Here is a 15,060-nt window from a genome sequence, read left to right on the forward strand (position 1 = left end):
GGAGAATCATGAGAGTGGCTATTCTTAAAGGAATGCTTCATTTAAACATAGCTGCTTGTTTTAGTTGTGTTTGAGAGTAGCTGGAAAAGGGTGGCAAGGGAACATAAGCAGAACTACCCCAGTGTAGGAATGGTGTAATAGAGAAGTATGGTAATCATACTTGAAGCTGAACATGCAGCTAGTGGACAGGATATCGCCGATCGAGTAAAATATCAAAAATGATGCAAAGTAAATGGATGCAAAATCATATCTTAGGACAATTACCAAGTTAAAGCTACCTAACTTTGACATCGCATATTAAGGCTATGTCCACTGCGCCATAAGAACCTTGCCCAAAATATGCTTCAACATCAACTAGGTAACGTGGAAAGAAATGACAGAAACCCCAGCATCTTTCATGCTTACACTTCCAAGGCCATCATACTTAATTTGAAATATCAAGCTGACATTGAAAAATGCTCCCCATGTCAAACAGGGCTGCAGCATCTTGTTGCATCAAGTTAAAGTAAAATTTGCATTTATATTACAGTTTTTAACATCCCATGGACATCCCAAAGCACTTCACTTGTGAGTAATCACTCTTGTAGAATTGGATTTTGGCTTATCTATTATTGATACATTCACGGGATGTGAGCATTGTTGGAAATGTCTGTATTTATTGTCCATCCTGAATTGCCCTTTAAGGAGGTGGTGATGAGCAACTTTCTTGTATATAGTTAGGCCATTTCAAAGGGCAGTTAACCATCAACCACATTGCCATGGGTCTGGAGTCATAAAGAGGCCAGATAGGAGAGGACAGCAGATTTTCTTTCCATAGGGCATCAATAAACCAGGTAGGTTTTTACAACAATCCAATAGTTTTGTTGTCATTTTTATTGATAATAGTGCTGAAATTCTACCGCTCCGTCCACCACAGGAATTGGAGCGGGCAAAGGCGGACAATGGGAAGATCCATTAACTGTTGAATTTGCTTCCATCAGACTTTTGAATGGATCTACCTCACATTAAGTTAATCTTTCTCCACGCCCTAGCTATGACTGGAACACTACATTCTGCGCCCTCTCCTTTCCTTCTCTATATATGGTATGCTTTGTCTGTATAGTGCCCAAGAAACAATACTTTTCACTATATACTAATACATGTGACAATAATAAATCAAGATTTTACAATCTCAGTTCAAACAAGGCCAGAAAATCCCACCCTAGATTGTTTATAAGCCCTGTTTGTATTTAATTAATTGAATTTTTTAATTCCCTAACTGCTATGGTGGGATTTATAAGTTATGAGTCGAGACTCCTGGGTTACTCTGATGAAGGGTCACCTAGATCCGAAATGTTGCCTCTATTGTCTCCTCACAGATGCTGTAAAACCTGCTGAGATTTTCCAGCATTTTTTGTTTTTGTTTCAGATTCTAGCATCTGCAGTATTCTATATTTATCCTGGGTCACTCGATCAGGATGTGGAGATGTCGTCGTTGGACTGAGGTAAAACACAAAGAAATCCCACAACACCAGTTTAAAGTCCAAACAGGTTTATTTGTAGCAAAAGCCTCAAGCTTTCGGGACAACCTGTCCCTTCGTCAGGTGGATTGGCCATGTCACATTGCCCCTTAGTGTCAGGGGCACTAAAAAGGGTACATGCATGGGGTTACAGGGATGGGGCCTGGGTGGGATTATGGTTGATGCAGGCTCGATGGGCCGAGTTCTATGATTCTAATGCTGCTCTCCTTTTCCCCAGATGTTCTGTCTTATAAATTATTGTTAGATTCTTTACTGCTGAGGAGTACCACTCGATCAGTAGCATAGCCACTATGATAGATATAAATCAAGTTGGCAGTAAGTTTAGTAATGACAGTACTCACCCAATAGCGTTGGAAGCCTTGGACTACATTGATAGTCAGGTCTCATTTACATCAAGTCAACTACCAGCATAGATCTAACTATTCATAAGCCATTTATAATTCAATTACTCTGACAATTCCTAATGCCAGCCAAAGAGGAGGTTCAAGAGAAAATGGGAGAGGTGATTAAGATCTAAGATGAGTGCAACGGTTTGATCTTAATGAGATATTAACCTGTTATTTCAGCTCTGAATGTTTTATTTTTTCAATTAGGGCACCCTTTAGTTTTGGATAGCTGACAATGTTTTCCAGTTGAGTTAGCAGTCCTTGGGATTATATCAGAATTTGCAGGCATACCTGGGAATATGTCAATATTTCCTGGAGACCCTACTTACAGAATAGATTTGGAGACATATTCATAAGGTGCCACTTTAGGGGACATGTTCAACTGTGAACTCTTACTTATCCACACCGTAAAAGGTCTCTCCTCTCCAGTTATCATTTCCAGCCTCATATCCATTCTTTCTTCATCAGTGCAAGAATGAAAAACGATCCACAGAAATGTGCACTAAGACTGTCACTGCCACTGCTTCTCTGACCAGCCATAAAGCACACTTCGAGTAATGTGCATAAGAGGAATATCCTAAGCACAGGCAGCAAGGTGGCACAGTGATTAGCATTGCTGCCTCATAGTATCAAGGACCCAGGTTTGATTCTCAGCTTGGGTCACTGCCGGTGTTGAGTTTGCACATTCTCCTCGTGTCTGTGTGGATTTCCTCCAAGTGCTCCAATTATCTCTCACAGCCCAAAGATGTGCAGGTTTGGTGGATTGGCCATGTCAAATTGTCCCTTAGTGTCAGGGGCACTAACAAGGGTACATGCATGGGGTTACAGGGATGGAGCCTGGGTGGGATTGTGGTTGATGCAGACTCGATGGGCTGAGTTCTATGATCCTAATGCTGCTCTCCTTTTCCCCAGATATTCTGTCTTACAAATTATTGTTAGATTCTTTACTGCTGAGGAGTATCCTCAAGAACTCACTCCACAGGCGGGTGTCAGGGAACACAAGTATTTATTGCAGGTCTTATTCGCTCCACACTGCAAGTGACAACTGCCTTGAAAGGGCAGTTCCTGGATGGAGGGTCACCTGATCACCCCAACATACATAGCACTCAAAGATGCTGGAAAGTTTGAATTGGATGTTGTAAATTTAATGGTGAAGCTGTAGCTACCAGACCACTGCTCTGCAGGGCTTTTAACCTGAGATTATTTGTGTGAATAAGAAAGCACACATGCCTCTCTCCATTGGAAAAAGTATCGAGCATTACCTGGATCAACTGCTTGTCCATCGAAAATGGTATCATACTTAGTTACCTCCTGTGGGGAAAGGCCAATGGCATATAAGTCAAATTGCATTCAGTCAGATTAACATGTTGGCAGTATTTACTTGCTTGTCCAACCTTTTCTTGTGCAGTCCCATTCAATCCTTGTAATAAAAATATAAGTCAGAGTTCCACATGTGCTGCTTAAATATATGCTGAATGGTGATCATCAGCTTCCAGCTGCTGTAGAAGTTTCTAATGTTAGAACAGTGTTGACAAGATAACGATCTCTTTTCTACATTAAAAATGTAAAGGCAGTAGTTTAGAAAGTCATTTCCGCATTTTAGCGCTGTGAGGCCAACTCTGCCAGGTAGTCTTCCTGTCAACACCCATTGCTAATTGCTGCGGAATAATTTGGTATTGTGCAATGTGAAAGATTTAACTGCTGCATCAGTGTCAAGCATGCAGCCTAATGGGAATAAACTCCAATTCAACCCTTCCATGATGGTAGCTGGGAGTGTTTTGATCAGTGGGAAAGATCACCCTTCACCAAATATTTAATCCCCTACAGCACAGATTTATTGAACTGCAAACTTTACATTTTTGCTCTTTAACATTAACAACAGATGTGATTGGCTATATAATAATATTAGACTCAAAGTAAAGTTCCATTTAACGTGAGCTAATAGCATGCCTCAACCTCAGGAGGTTATCCACTACGCCAACGTAACATTTTCACAACCTCTTACTCTTCCCTCAACCCACCCCTGTGCTCTTTCTGAGGGAGATTGTTGATAGGCAGGGGGCTCCTTGGTGATTTTGAGGAGACATTCAGAAGTAGTGAGAGGAGGTTTGCTGGACTCAAAACCAGTTTCCTGAGATGAAAGGACATAGAGGAATCATTCTCCACATCCTCATTTCCAGGTTTGCATCATATAATCTTCATTATGTGAATTTGGCATTTCACTACAATATTTGCCATCTACCAGGGTTGAGTTTACAAATTCACACTCCCAGTGGTGGCCTTATCTGCTGTAAAACTGTACTAGGCATTATTTTGTTCAGTAGAGGGAAATCTGAGAGAATCATAAGGCGGCACAGTGGAACATTGATTAATACTGCTGCCTCACAGTGCCAGGGACCTGGGTTCAATTCCGGCCTCAGATCACTGTCTGTGTGGAGTTTGCATGTTCTCCCTGTGTCTGCGTGGGTTTCCTCCAGATGATCTGGTTTCCTCTCACACTCCAAAGATATGCAGGTTAGGTTGATTGGCCATGCTAAATTGCCCCTTAGTGTCAGGGAGATTAGCAGGATAAATACACAGGTTTATGGAGATAAGGCCTGGTTGGGATTGTTACAGGTGCAGGCTTGATGAGCTGAATGACCTCATTCTTCACTGTGGAGATTCTAGGAATACTGCAATTCCTAGATATGGGCTGAAAATTTCCCATCCTGCCCGCCATAATCTTAGCAGGCAAGACAGAAAATTCGGCCTTTAAAGGTCTATTGAGTCGAGCAGGAATTTCCAGTCTTGGGACGTGTGTGGTCAGAAAATCCCACCCATGGACTCCTCGTACACCAGCAGTCATGCCAACCACACAATTTTGTAAAATCAACTCTTAATAATAAAAGGAATTCCTCAGCTGGAAATCTTAATGCTTACCGTTACAACTTCTAGCTTTTCTTTCTTAGGTTCTGTTTTTAAAAAGACAACAAGTTTATTGCAAAGATACATTACAAATTAGGCTTGGTTTGGTATTGTGATTTTAAGGTTTAATTTAATCAAAAATAATATCTACCTGGTAGGTAAATCTTCACCCTTCAAAAATAGCAGGACAACAAAAAGTTAATCATAAGGAAATATCACAAGACAATACAGTTCTTTACTCTTATTTTCAGCAAAAAAAATAGAAAACAGTATATCACTTGAGTGGAGAGAGACTGCAGAACTCAGTGGTACAGAGGGATCTGGGCATCCTGGTACATGAATCACAAAAGTTGGTGCAGCAATTAGTTAGGAAGGCAAATAGCATGCTGGTGTTTATTGCAAGGGGATTGAAATATAAAAGTAGGGAAGTTATGCTACAGTTCCAAGGCCTTTACACAGATGGGATCTTCCAGTCCCGCCCATGTGAACGAAGATTTCATTGACTCACCAGCCCCGCCACAGGAAACCTGCAGCAGGGGCACTGGAAAATTCTGACCCACATCTACAGTTTTGGCCTTCTTACTTAGGAAAGGATATGATTCCATTGGAAGCAGGTCAGATATGGTTCAGTCAACTGAATCCTGGGATAACAGGGTTATCTTATGGGAAACATTTGAGCAGGTTGAGGTTGGGCCTTTACCCATTGGAGTTTAGAAAAATTAGAGATGATGGGATACTGAGGGACCTTGACAGGGTGGATCCTGGGAGGATGTTCCCCTTGTGTGGGAGACTAGAACCAGGGGATATTGTTTAAAGTGGTTTCCCATTTAGGACTGAGATAAGAGCAGGGATTCTCCCGTTGCTATGAATCTACAAGGATTTGGTACTTACTATTTATTTGCTCATTTGTTGTTACCAGATCCTTAGGGAGGCCAGTGACATTATCTTGCTTCTTTTCCAGGTTTCTTTGAACCTCCCTCAACCCATGTCTCAATGTTATCCACTCATCCAATTTTTCTTCCTCTTCTACAGTTTTTTACCTTCAATTTCTCCTTTCGTTGTTGCCAAGCCAAGGCTGCTGGTCTTCATTTCCAATGTCTGTACCTCTCTTTCTCTTTCTAACTTTCTCTTTCTAACTATATTTAACCACCTTCTTAAATTCTTGAATTTCTATTCTTGATCTAACCCACTCATTTGGATTTCTGTCTATCCCACAGATTCTGAGCAGCCTCTGCCATTTCCACATTTCTCCTCACCTCATCCCCTTTTTCAGAATCAAACTCCCACATCTGTAAAGTGAAGTGCTACACTCCAGTGACTGGACTAGACTTTGTTTTCAGTCCCTTGTTGTTGCTTTTGGGACTTTCTATAAGTTGCTTCAAATTGCACAGGTCTACAGGGAATAGTGTGACAGGTGCTGAAAGGCTTTTGTAAACTTCAAGGTTTACATATCGATCAGTTGCATACAGACATGGCTGCACTAATGACCATTCCCCTTGGAATACAACATGACATAGAATGAGCAAATGGCCCAGAGAGCAGGACTAGCTGAAAGTTTTTGTCAACAGTGCTAACAAGCAATTGCACAACAATAATGCCTGCTCACTGATGTTTAAATTCTGCCTCGGCTACTCAGCAAATGACCTCATTACAGCCATGGTCCAGATATGGAGAACAGAGTTTGTTTCCAGATGTGACATGAGAGTGACTGCCCTTGACATTAAGGCAACATATGACTGAGTGTGGCATCAATGAGCCCTGGCAAAATAGGGGTCAATTGGGATCAGGCAAAAACTTTCAATTCATTGGAGTCACGCCTAACACAAAGGAAGACATTTGTAGCTGTTTGGAGGTCAATCATCTCAGTCACAGGATATCAATGCAGGAGTCTCTATAAAGATAAAACCATTATCAACTCCTTCATCAAAGATCTTCCTTCCGTCATAAGGTCATTGGTGGGGCTGTTCGCCAATGATTGCACAATGTTCAGCACCATTTGCCATTCCTCAGATTCCCTGTCCACATGTAGCAAGTTCTGGACAATACCCAGACCTGGGATGATAAGTGGCAAGTGACATTTGTGTCACAGAAGTGCTAGGCAATGACCATCTCCAATAATGTGGAGATGCAGTCACTGGGCTGGGATAAGCACAATAAGAAGTCTCACAACACCAGGTTAAAGTTCAACAGGTTTCTTGGTAGCACAAGCCACAAGCTTTCAGAGCACTGTCCCTTCATCAGGTGAGTGGGAGTTGTGTTCACAAACAGGGCATGTAAAGACACAAACTCAATTTACAAGATAATAGTTGGAATGCAAGTCTTTAAAAGTAATCAAGTCTTAAAGGTACAGACAATGTGAGTGGAGGGAGGATTAAGTATAGGATAAAGAGATGTGTATTGTCTCCAGCCAGGACAGTTAGTGAGAATTTGCAAGTCCAGGCAAGTCATGGGGATTACAGACAATGTGACATGAATCCAAGATCCCAGTTGAGGCCGTTCTCATGTGTGCGGAACTTGGCTATCAGTTTCTGCATCTCTAATTAGACAGGATCTAACCATCATGACTTTCAATGGCATTAGCATTGCTGAATTCCTCACTATCAACATCTTTGGGGTTACCAGAAACTGAATTGAACTAGCCATATAAATACTGTGGTTACATGAGCAGCTCAGAGTTTGGGAATTCTGAAGTGAGTAACTCACCTCCTGACTCCCCAAAGCCTGTCCACCATCTACAAGACAAAAGTCAAGACTGTAATGGAATACTCTCCATTTGCTTCAATGAGTTTAGCTCCAACAGCACTCAAAAAGTTTGATGCCATTCAGGTCAAAGGACACTTACTTAACTGGCACCTCACCCACCAACTTGAACTTCCGCTCCTCTCCCCACAAGATGCACTATAGCAACAGCACCTTCCAAATCCGTGAACTCTACCACAATAAGGACAAGGACAGCAGATCATAGAATGCTACAGTGCAGAAGGAGGCCATTTGGCTCATCATGTCTGCACCAACCACAATCCCACCCAGGCCCTTATCCCCATAACCCCATTTACTCTAGCTAGTCCCCCTGTCACTAAAGGGCAATTCAGCATGGCCAATCCACCTAACTCACAATCTTTGGACTGTGGCAGGGAACCAGAGCACATGTAGGAAACCCACACAGAATTGGGGAAAATGTGAAAGCTCCACACAGAGAGTGATCCAAGCTGAGAATCGAACCCAGGTCCCTCGTGCTGTGAGGTAGCAGTGCTAACCATTGTGCCACCATGCCACCCACAATGCAAGGAAACACCACCACCTGCATGTTCCCTTCTAAGTCACTCACCTCTCTGCCTTGGAACCATTTCATTGTTCCTTCACTAGCACTGGTCAAAATCATGGAACTCCCTTTCTAACAGCAGCATGGATGTACCTACACCACATGGACTGCAGCAGTTTGTGAAGGTGGTTCATCACCATCTTCTCAAGGGTGATTAGGGATGGTCAATAAATGCTGACTAAGTCAACAATGTCCATGTCCCATGAACGGAAAAAAAGTTGTTGAAAGATGTAAGAGGGGGATGAAGAGGGAGGAAGCATGTTCTTACAGGAGACTATATTCTCACAGGCTGTTTACAGAGGGATCTAGGTGTATGTGTACATAGATCCCTGAAAGTTGGGAATCAAGTAGGTAAGGTTGTTAGGAAGGCATACGGTGTCTTGGCGTTTATTGGTAGGGGGATTGAATTTAGGAGCCGCAGCGTCATGTTGCAACTGTACAAAACTCTGGTGCGTCGGCACTTGGAGTACTGTGTGCAGTTCTGGTCCCCACATTATAGGAAGGATGTGGAGGCATTGGAGAGGGTGCAGAGGAGGTTTACCAGGATGTTGCCTGGTATGGAGGGGAGGCCCTATGAGGAGAGACTGAGGGATTTGAGGTTGTTTTCGTTAGAAAGAAGGCGGCTGCGAGGGGACCTTATTGAAACATATAAGATGATTAGAGGTGTAGATAGGGTGGACAGTGATAGCCTTTTTCCTCAGATGGAGAAAGCTAGCACGAGGGGGCATAGCTTTAAATTAAGGGGTGGTAGTTATAGGACGGATGTCAGAGGTAGGTTCTTTACCCAGAGGGTGGTGAGGGATTGGAATGCCCTGCCCTGCAGTTGTAAATGAGCCTAGTTTGGGGGCGTTTAAGAGATCCGTGGATAGGTTTATGGATGGAAAGGGATTGGTTTAGGTTAGAAGGTCATTGCTTTTTAATTGGTCAGCGCAATATCGTGGGCCGAAGGGCCTGTTCTGTGCTGTAATGTTCTATGTTCTATGTTTAGGGAATAACCCTCCTATCTGAATCTACCTAAAAGGTCCAGCTTCAGACTATACCATGTAAACTACAATCTGCAAGGTGTCTGTACTTCACAAAGGATTTCTTCAATGAAATCTTCCACATGCTACGGCTGCAACTTCAACCTTAGAACAGGACGAGGACCACACTGCCATTGGTTACACATTGGGCCTTTCATTTTGTCTTCCCTCATATTTCTATCAAAATGGAAACTTCTTTGCAATAAATGCCCTCTGTTTCTCATCCATCCATTCCACCAACCTGTCTTTGTTTTCCTCACAGCTCACACTACACCCAGGTTTAGCTGCAAGAGGCCACTGATTATGCACACATTGCTTTGTGGATGCTGTGGGTCAACCGTGCTACATACTGGAGCTGAAAACAACTCCACAGCCTCAATGCCCGTGTGTAATCGGCAGCTGCTCACACAGATCAATGAGGGTAGTTCCAATGCCTTAATTCTGCGGCACGGCAATCTGCCAGATCCATCTGGGGCACCAGGTCCTGATGAAAGTTATCAACCTGAAATCTTCATTCAATTGTTCTCTCCATACTTGCTGCCTGGCCTCCTGCTTATTTCCAGCATTTTCTATTGTTATTTCAGATTTCCAGCATCCACAGTATTTTGTTTCTGGTGCTTGGACTGTTCTCCAGACGCAGTGCAGTATTTGATGGCCCAAGTGTCAAAGTACCTGATAGGCTGCTGCAGGCTGAATGGCCTCAGTTTCACGAAGGAGGGACAATGTCACCAGCTGTACGGTGAGCAATGAAGGGCAGGATTGTGAGGAATAGGAGGAGGAAGAGGAAGGGAGAAAGTAAGGTTGAGAGCTCCTTTCCAACCAGGATGTTTATGAAGAACTTATCCGCGTATAATACAATAACCTCAACCCCAATTCCCTACTGACCAACACTCCTACACGTCATCATCCCTTGGTTCATCATGATTGCAATGTTCACTTAGCCGTAATGCAAAAATAAAAGACACCATCAAATAAACATTCCAAGCCAAATTTATAAATGGGATCATGCTGTATTGCATACAAAAGACAGCTAATCTTTCGTGAGTAATCCTTCAGTGCCTCTCTTGTGGGTACCTTCAAAAAACCCAGTGCTCTAACACAGTACTACCCCTGTAGCCACTATATGGCTGGTGGAAGGCTGCTAACTTTCATTGGGGAAGACTGAAGATGACCATGGAGATGACCTTGGAGAAAGATCTGGAATATCTCTAAGCCTAAAAGGCCCAGCTTCAGGCAGCACCAGGTTGGCAGGTGTGGCAGCAGTCAGAGCTGGTTGTCTGACTGGTAACAATAAGGCACAGTCACAGTGGCAGGGGTAAATGGATGACTGCTGTCTTGTTGAGAGAGGAGACTGGATAGCGGTTGTTGGTAGAGGGATGACGGAGGTATGGAAGTTCAAACCGTCACCAAGGCCAGTGAACCAGCTGCTATGATATGGTTTTTGTAGATGTCCTGACCACACATGTGAGGTCATTGAGGCTCTCGCAGTAATCTATCTCTTCCTAAAGATTTGCCTCCTTGCAATAACTTCCATGGCTTTCTGCTGTTATTGCCATTTGCTGTGAGTCTGGAGGGCACTCTGACCCTTGCAGATACAGGACATCCTTCCTCCTTTCCACCTCCTGCAGTAGAACTTCCACTGCAATATTCAAAAATGACTTGCAACACCTTCTCACTATATGGTGTGGACTCACTTTAAGTGGTACCAGCTACTGTATTAGCCCCCTGCTATGCATCCAGCCAAAGAACAGCACAGTTAGTATCAGCTAGATATAGAAGTCATTCAAATGAGCAGGCTGCAAAAACTTGGTTAATCACCCTTCATGATACAGGCCCTATTTTCAAAGATTGTAGAATATAGCAATAGCTTCATTATTTCCACAAAGGTAATTCCAAATTAAACACATTTCTAAATAAGGCCAGAAGCCATTTGGCCCACTGAGTCTGCTCTGCCATTCAGCGAGATCATGACTGAGCTGATAGGATAATCCTCAACTTCACTTTCCCACCTTATTCCCATAAACCTTGATTCACTTACGGATTAAAAATCTGCCTATCTCAACCTTGAACTTACTTAACAACCCAACCTCTACAGCCCTCTGCAGTAAAGTATCCTATAGACTTACATACTCTGAGAGAAGAAATTACTTCACATCTCTGTCTTAAATGGGCAACCCCTATTTCTAAATGCTCTGCTATTATAATAGACTCTTAACATTTTCCCAATGACAGAAGCTAAGCTAACTGGTCCATGGTTACCTGCTTTTTGCCTCCCTCCATTTTTGAATAAGGGTGTTACATTGGCAGTTTTCCAATCCTTGGGACTCTTCCAGAATATAAGAATTTTTCGAAGATTATTACTGGTGTTTTCACCACCTCTGAAACTACTTCCTTTAATATCCCATGATGCAACCCATCTAGTCCAGGGGACTTATCAGCTTTAGCCCCATTAGTTTCCCCTCATACTTTTTCTAAAATTAATAGGAATATAAATCTCCTTGTTTACAATCTCTCAAATCTAAAATATCTTCATCATATTTAATTTTAAAGGACTTACTTTTTCGGTGGCTGTGGTTTTGGTTTTCTGGTACACGCCTTCTGGCACATTTCCATACATTTGGTGTACTTCAAGATGATATATAGGCCCAAGACAAAGAGGAATGTCGATAGGATTGCCAGCAGTGTAAGAAAGAAGGGGACATACCAGTCAGCTTGATTGTAAGTATTCACAGCAGTGTTAATAACGGTTAGTCCTTTTCTCTTCTGTTTAAAAAAGAGAGGAAGTCATTACCTTGAGATTGTGATGAGATCAAATGAATTCATGAATGTTGAATTTAGTTGCAAGCTTCTTCATTTTTTGTTGAGGATTCTAAGTGAAGGATCAAAGCAATAGTGTGGGCCAGCATTTAGGTCGAGCTTCATGGAACTCATAGAATCCCTACAATGCAGAAGAAGCACTGACTTTCTGTATCTTACCCAGGCCTTCTCTATCCCCGTATACCCACACATTTCCCATGGCTAATCCATCTAACCTTATACATCTTGGGACACTAAGGGCAATTTAGCCTGGCCAATCCACCGAACCTGCACATCTTTGGATTATGGGAGGAAACTGGAGGACCTGGAGGAAACCCACGCAGACACAGGGAGAACATGCAAATGCCACACAGAGAGTCACCAAAGGTAGGAATTGAACAGGGTCTCTGGAGCTGTGAGGCAGCAACGTTAACCACTGTGCCACCCCATGGCTCAGTTTATTTGGATGAACAGAAATTTGTTCATCCAAATTTGTTGCTGCATTTGGAATTGGCACAGATTTGGTGTAGCAACTGAGCCAGCCTGGTTTGTGCCAATATGAAACCTGAGCCAAATGCAGCACACAGCTATTTCGGGTCAGGGTGGATGGGAAATTGCCTGGTTCTCATGCAGAGCTGCCTGGCAGGTCAGGTTTTGGGTGAGTGGGGGAATTGGGGCCTTGAATTGTGTAGGTGCCCTTCTAAAAGGAATATTGAAAACCTTTCTAAAATGCAGCACAAGGGATTCTACCCATTCTAAATTTACATGTGGGTGCAATATAGCTCCAGCCTACCTGGCTCCTGCCTTTAAATTGACCGCTGGGCATTGGCTGGAGAGCCCACTGAAATTATTCAAATAAGCTTGGTCCTAGAAACTCTTCGAAGACTAAAGGTACATCCTTGCAGGAGACATGACTTTCACCCAGTGTATTTCACCTACATTACTAGCAAGCAAAGGTTTGAGGTGTGAGAGTGGACTTTCTGATCTCTTCCCTTCCTTACTGAAAATGTGAGGCTTGCAATAGTAGTTCTTCACTGAGACTAGCCAACTCAGCACAAGCCCCAACAATCGACTGAAATCCTCTTCATCCATATGGCTCCACAGTACAATGGGCAATGGATTTTGCTGTTCAGGAGGTTATACACACAACATATACTGTGTGCAGTTTTGGTCGCCACACTTATGCAAGGGTATTTTGGCCCTGGAGGGAGTGTAGAGGAGGTTTACTTGGCTGATACCGGAGTTGAGGGGGTTGAGCTATGAGGAGAGGCTGAATAAACTAGGCTTGTACTCATTAGAGTTTAGAAGAATGAGGGGAGATCTCATTGAGACGTATAAGATGATGAATGGGATGGATAGGGTAGAGGTGGAGAGGCTCTTCCCGCTCAAAAAAGACAGTAGGACTAGGGGGCACAGCCTCAAGATAAAGGGGGGGTGGTTTAGAACGGAGTTGAGGAGGAACTTCTTCACTCAAAGGGTGGTGAATCTCTGGAATTCTCTGCCTGTTGAAGTGGTGGAGGCTGCCTTGCTAAATATTTTTAAAACGCAGGTTGATAGGTTTTTGATAGGCAAGGGGATTCAGGGTTATGGGGAGAGGGCGGGAATTTGGAACTGAGACACGACAGATCAGCCATGATCTTATTGAATGGCGGGGCAGGCTCGAGGGGCTAGATGGCCTACTCCTGCTCCTATTTCTTATGTTCTTATGTTCTAACATTTTAATCTGCATTTAAACAAGTGATTACCAACTGCAACAAAAGTTAAATAAAAATCTGACTGTTCCCTAATTAACCTCTTTCAGGCATGTTTTAAACATCTGCTATTGTTGGAATAGATTGTAATTCTAATTTGAAGATTAACTGCTGATATGCTGCATCATTACATGAAGTACTCACATAAAAGGATGTTGTTGTTGGGGCTGTTGTTCTCGTCTGGACCACAGTGATGTCAATCATAACAGTTCCTGTCCTTGGCTTGCCCTTCTTAATATTGTCATCAATGATGTTGACAATGAGATGGTATTCCTGCTGAACGTCCACTTTTCCCACAAAGTCAAAGGGAGCTTTAACTATTAGTTTAGGAGCTTCAGATCCACGGGTAGGGTCAAAACCAAAATGATTGTTCACATTCCCTGTAAATAAAATTAATTGGAATAAAGTAACATGGTGCAAGGTCAATTGACAGATTATTCTACTTTTCATTGCAACAGAATGACGGCAAAAGAAACTAAGGGCAGGATTTGTCCCACGAGTTTCAGGATCCCACTGTCAATGCCCTGCTGTCAGGACCTCACTGTCAGTACCTCACTGTCAGGACCATATTGTCAGGACCCTACCATGGGTACCTTACTGTCAGAGCCTCATCATCAGGGCCTCACTGTCAGGGCCTCACTGTCAGTAGCCCATGTCAGAGACTCACGGTCAGGACCCCACTATCGGGCTAAACACACAATTGTGATTCTCATCGAGTTGGCCAGAGGGCAGGCTCACTGGCCGCTTAGAGAAGGTGGGCAGGGTCTCAAAGCTGGGGAGCAACTGAAGGGCTTCCAATTTAGTAGCAGCAGCAGGATACTATTCATGGTAAGTGGAAGAGAAGGTCTCCCAAAATGCAGATATCATCTCCCCAACACCTTGAAATGAAAAATATTAAAGTGGCATTTTCAGCTGGGACTCTCTTATTAGGGTGGGCGGGTAGGGGGAGGGTTGGGGGGGGAGCTGTGAGGGCCTAGGGAAGGAGGAGGTGAAATCACAAGGATACCTGGCCAAGCATGGAAAACCTGCAACACCACCCCTTCCATGCTGCCCTCTGTCACCCGCAGGAAACTGGAAACCAAGGGAAAAATTACAGTCCGCTTGGGATAACAGGCCTAAGTATCTCAAATGACCAGCCAGTACATGCAGGCAGGTCATCCTATTGCTCCCACTGCCCACATCCTGCTTCTGGGCAAATGGCCAAGATGAAAGATGGCAGAATGCCAGCTCAGAATTCTATATTTGCTTGCTTCCATTCAAAACCCTCCCCCCAGGATCTAAAAATCCAACCCAAAGTAAAGTTGCACACAAGATGTAGATCTTAATATAATAAACTAATTGGAGATAATTAACTTGATT

The 15,060-nt window shown here is 43.3% G+C and overlaps 1 protein-coding gene across 1 annotated transcript in view; it reads right to left on the reverse strand.

The window, feature by feature from the left end:
• The window catches only part of LOC145341373 (cadherin-related family member 3-like), a 77,592-nt gene that overhangs the window by 783 nt on the left and 61,749 nt on the right, over window positions 1-15,060 (reverse strand). The window contains exons 14-18 of the mRNA XM_080186313.1: window positions 13,846-14,081; window positions 11,712-11,917; window positions 4,962-4,981; window positions 4,826-4,857; window positions 3,169-3,217 (exon numbers count right to left, since the gene is read on the reverse strand). Of these exons, the coding sequence (XP_080042439.1) occupies window positions 3,169-3,217; window positions 4,826-4,857; window positions 4,962-4,981; window positions 11,712-11,917; window positions 13,846-14,081 (543 nt within the window). The remainder of the gene's footprint in view (window positions 1-3,168; window positions 3,218-4,825; window positions 4,858-4,961; window positions 4,982-11,711; window positions 11,918-13,845; window positions 14,082-15,060) is intronic.

The sequence above is a fragment of the Carcharhinus amblyrhynchos genome, chromosome 3, assembly GCF_965287045.1.
Source record: "Carcharhinus amblyrhynchos chromosome 3, sCarAmb.v2.hapA, whole genome shotgun sequence".
NCBI classification, from domain to species: Eukaryota; Metazoa; Chordata; class Chondrichthyes; order Carcharhiniformes; family Carcharhinidae; genus Carcharhinus; species Carcharhinus amblyrhynchos.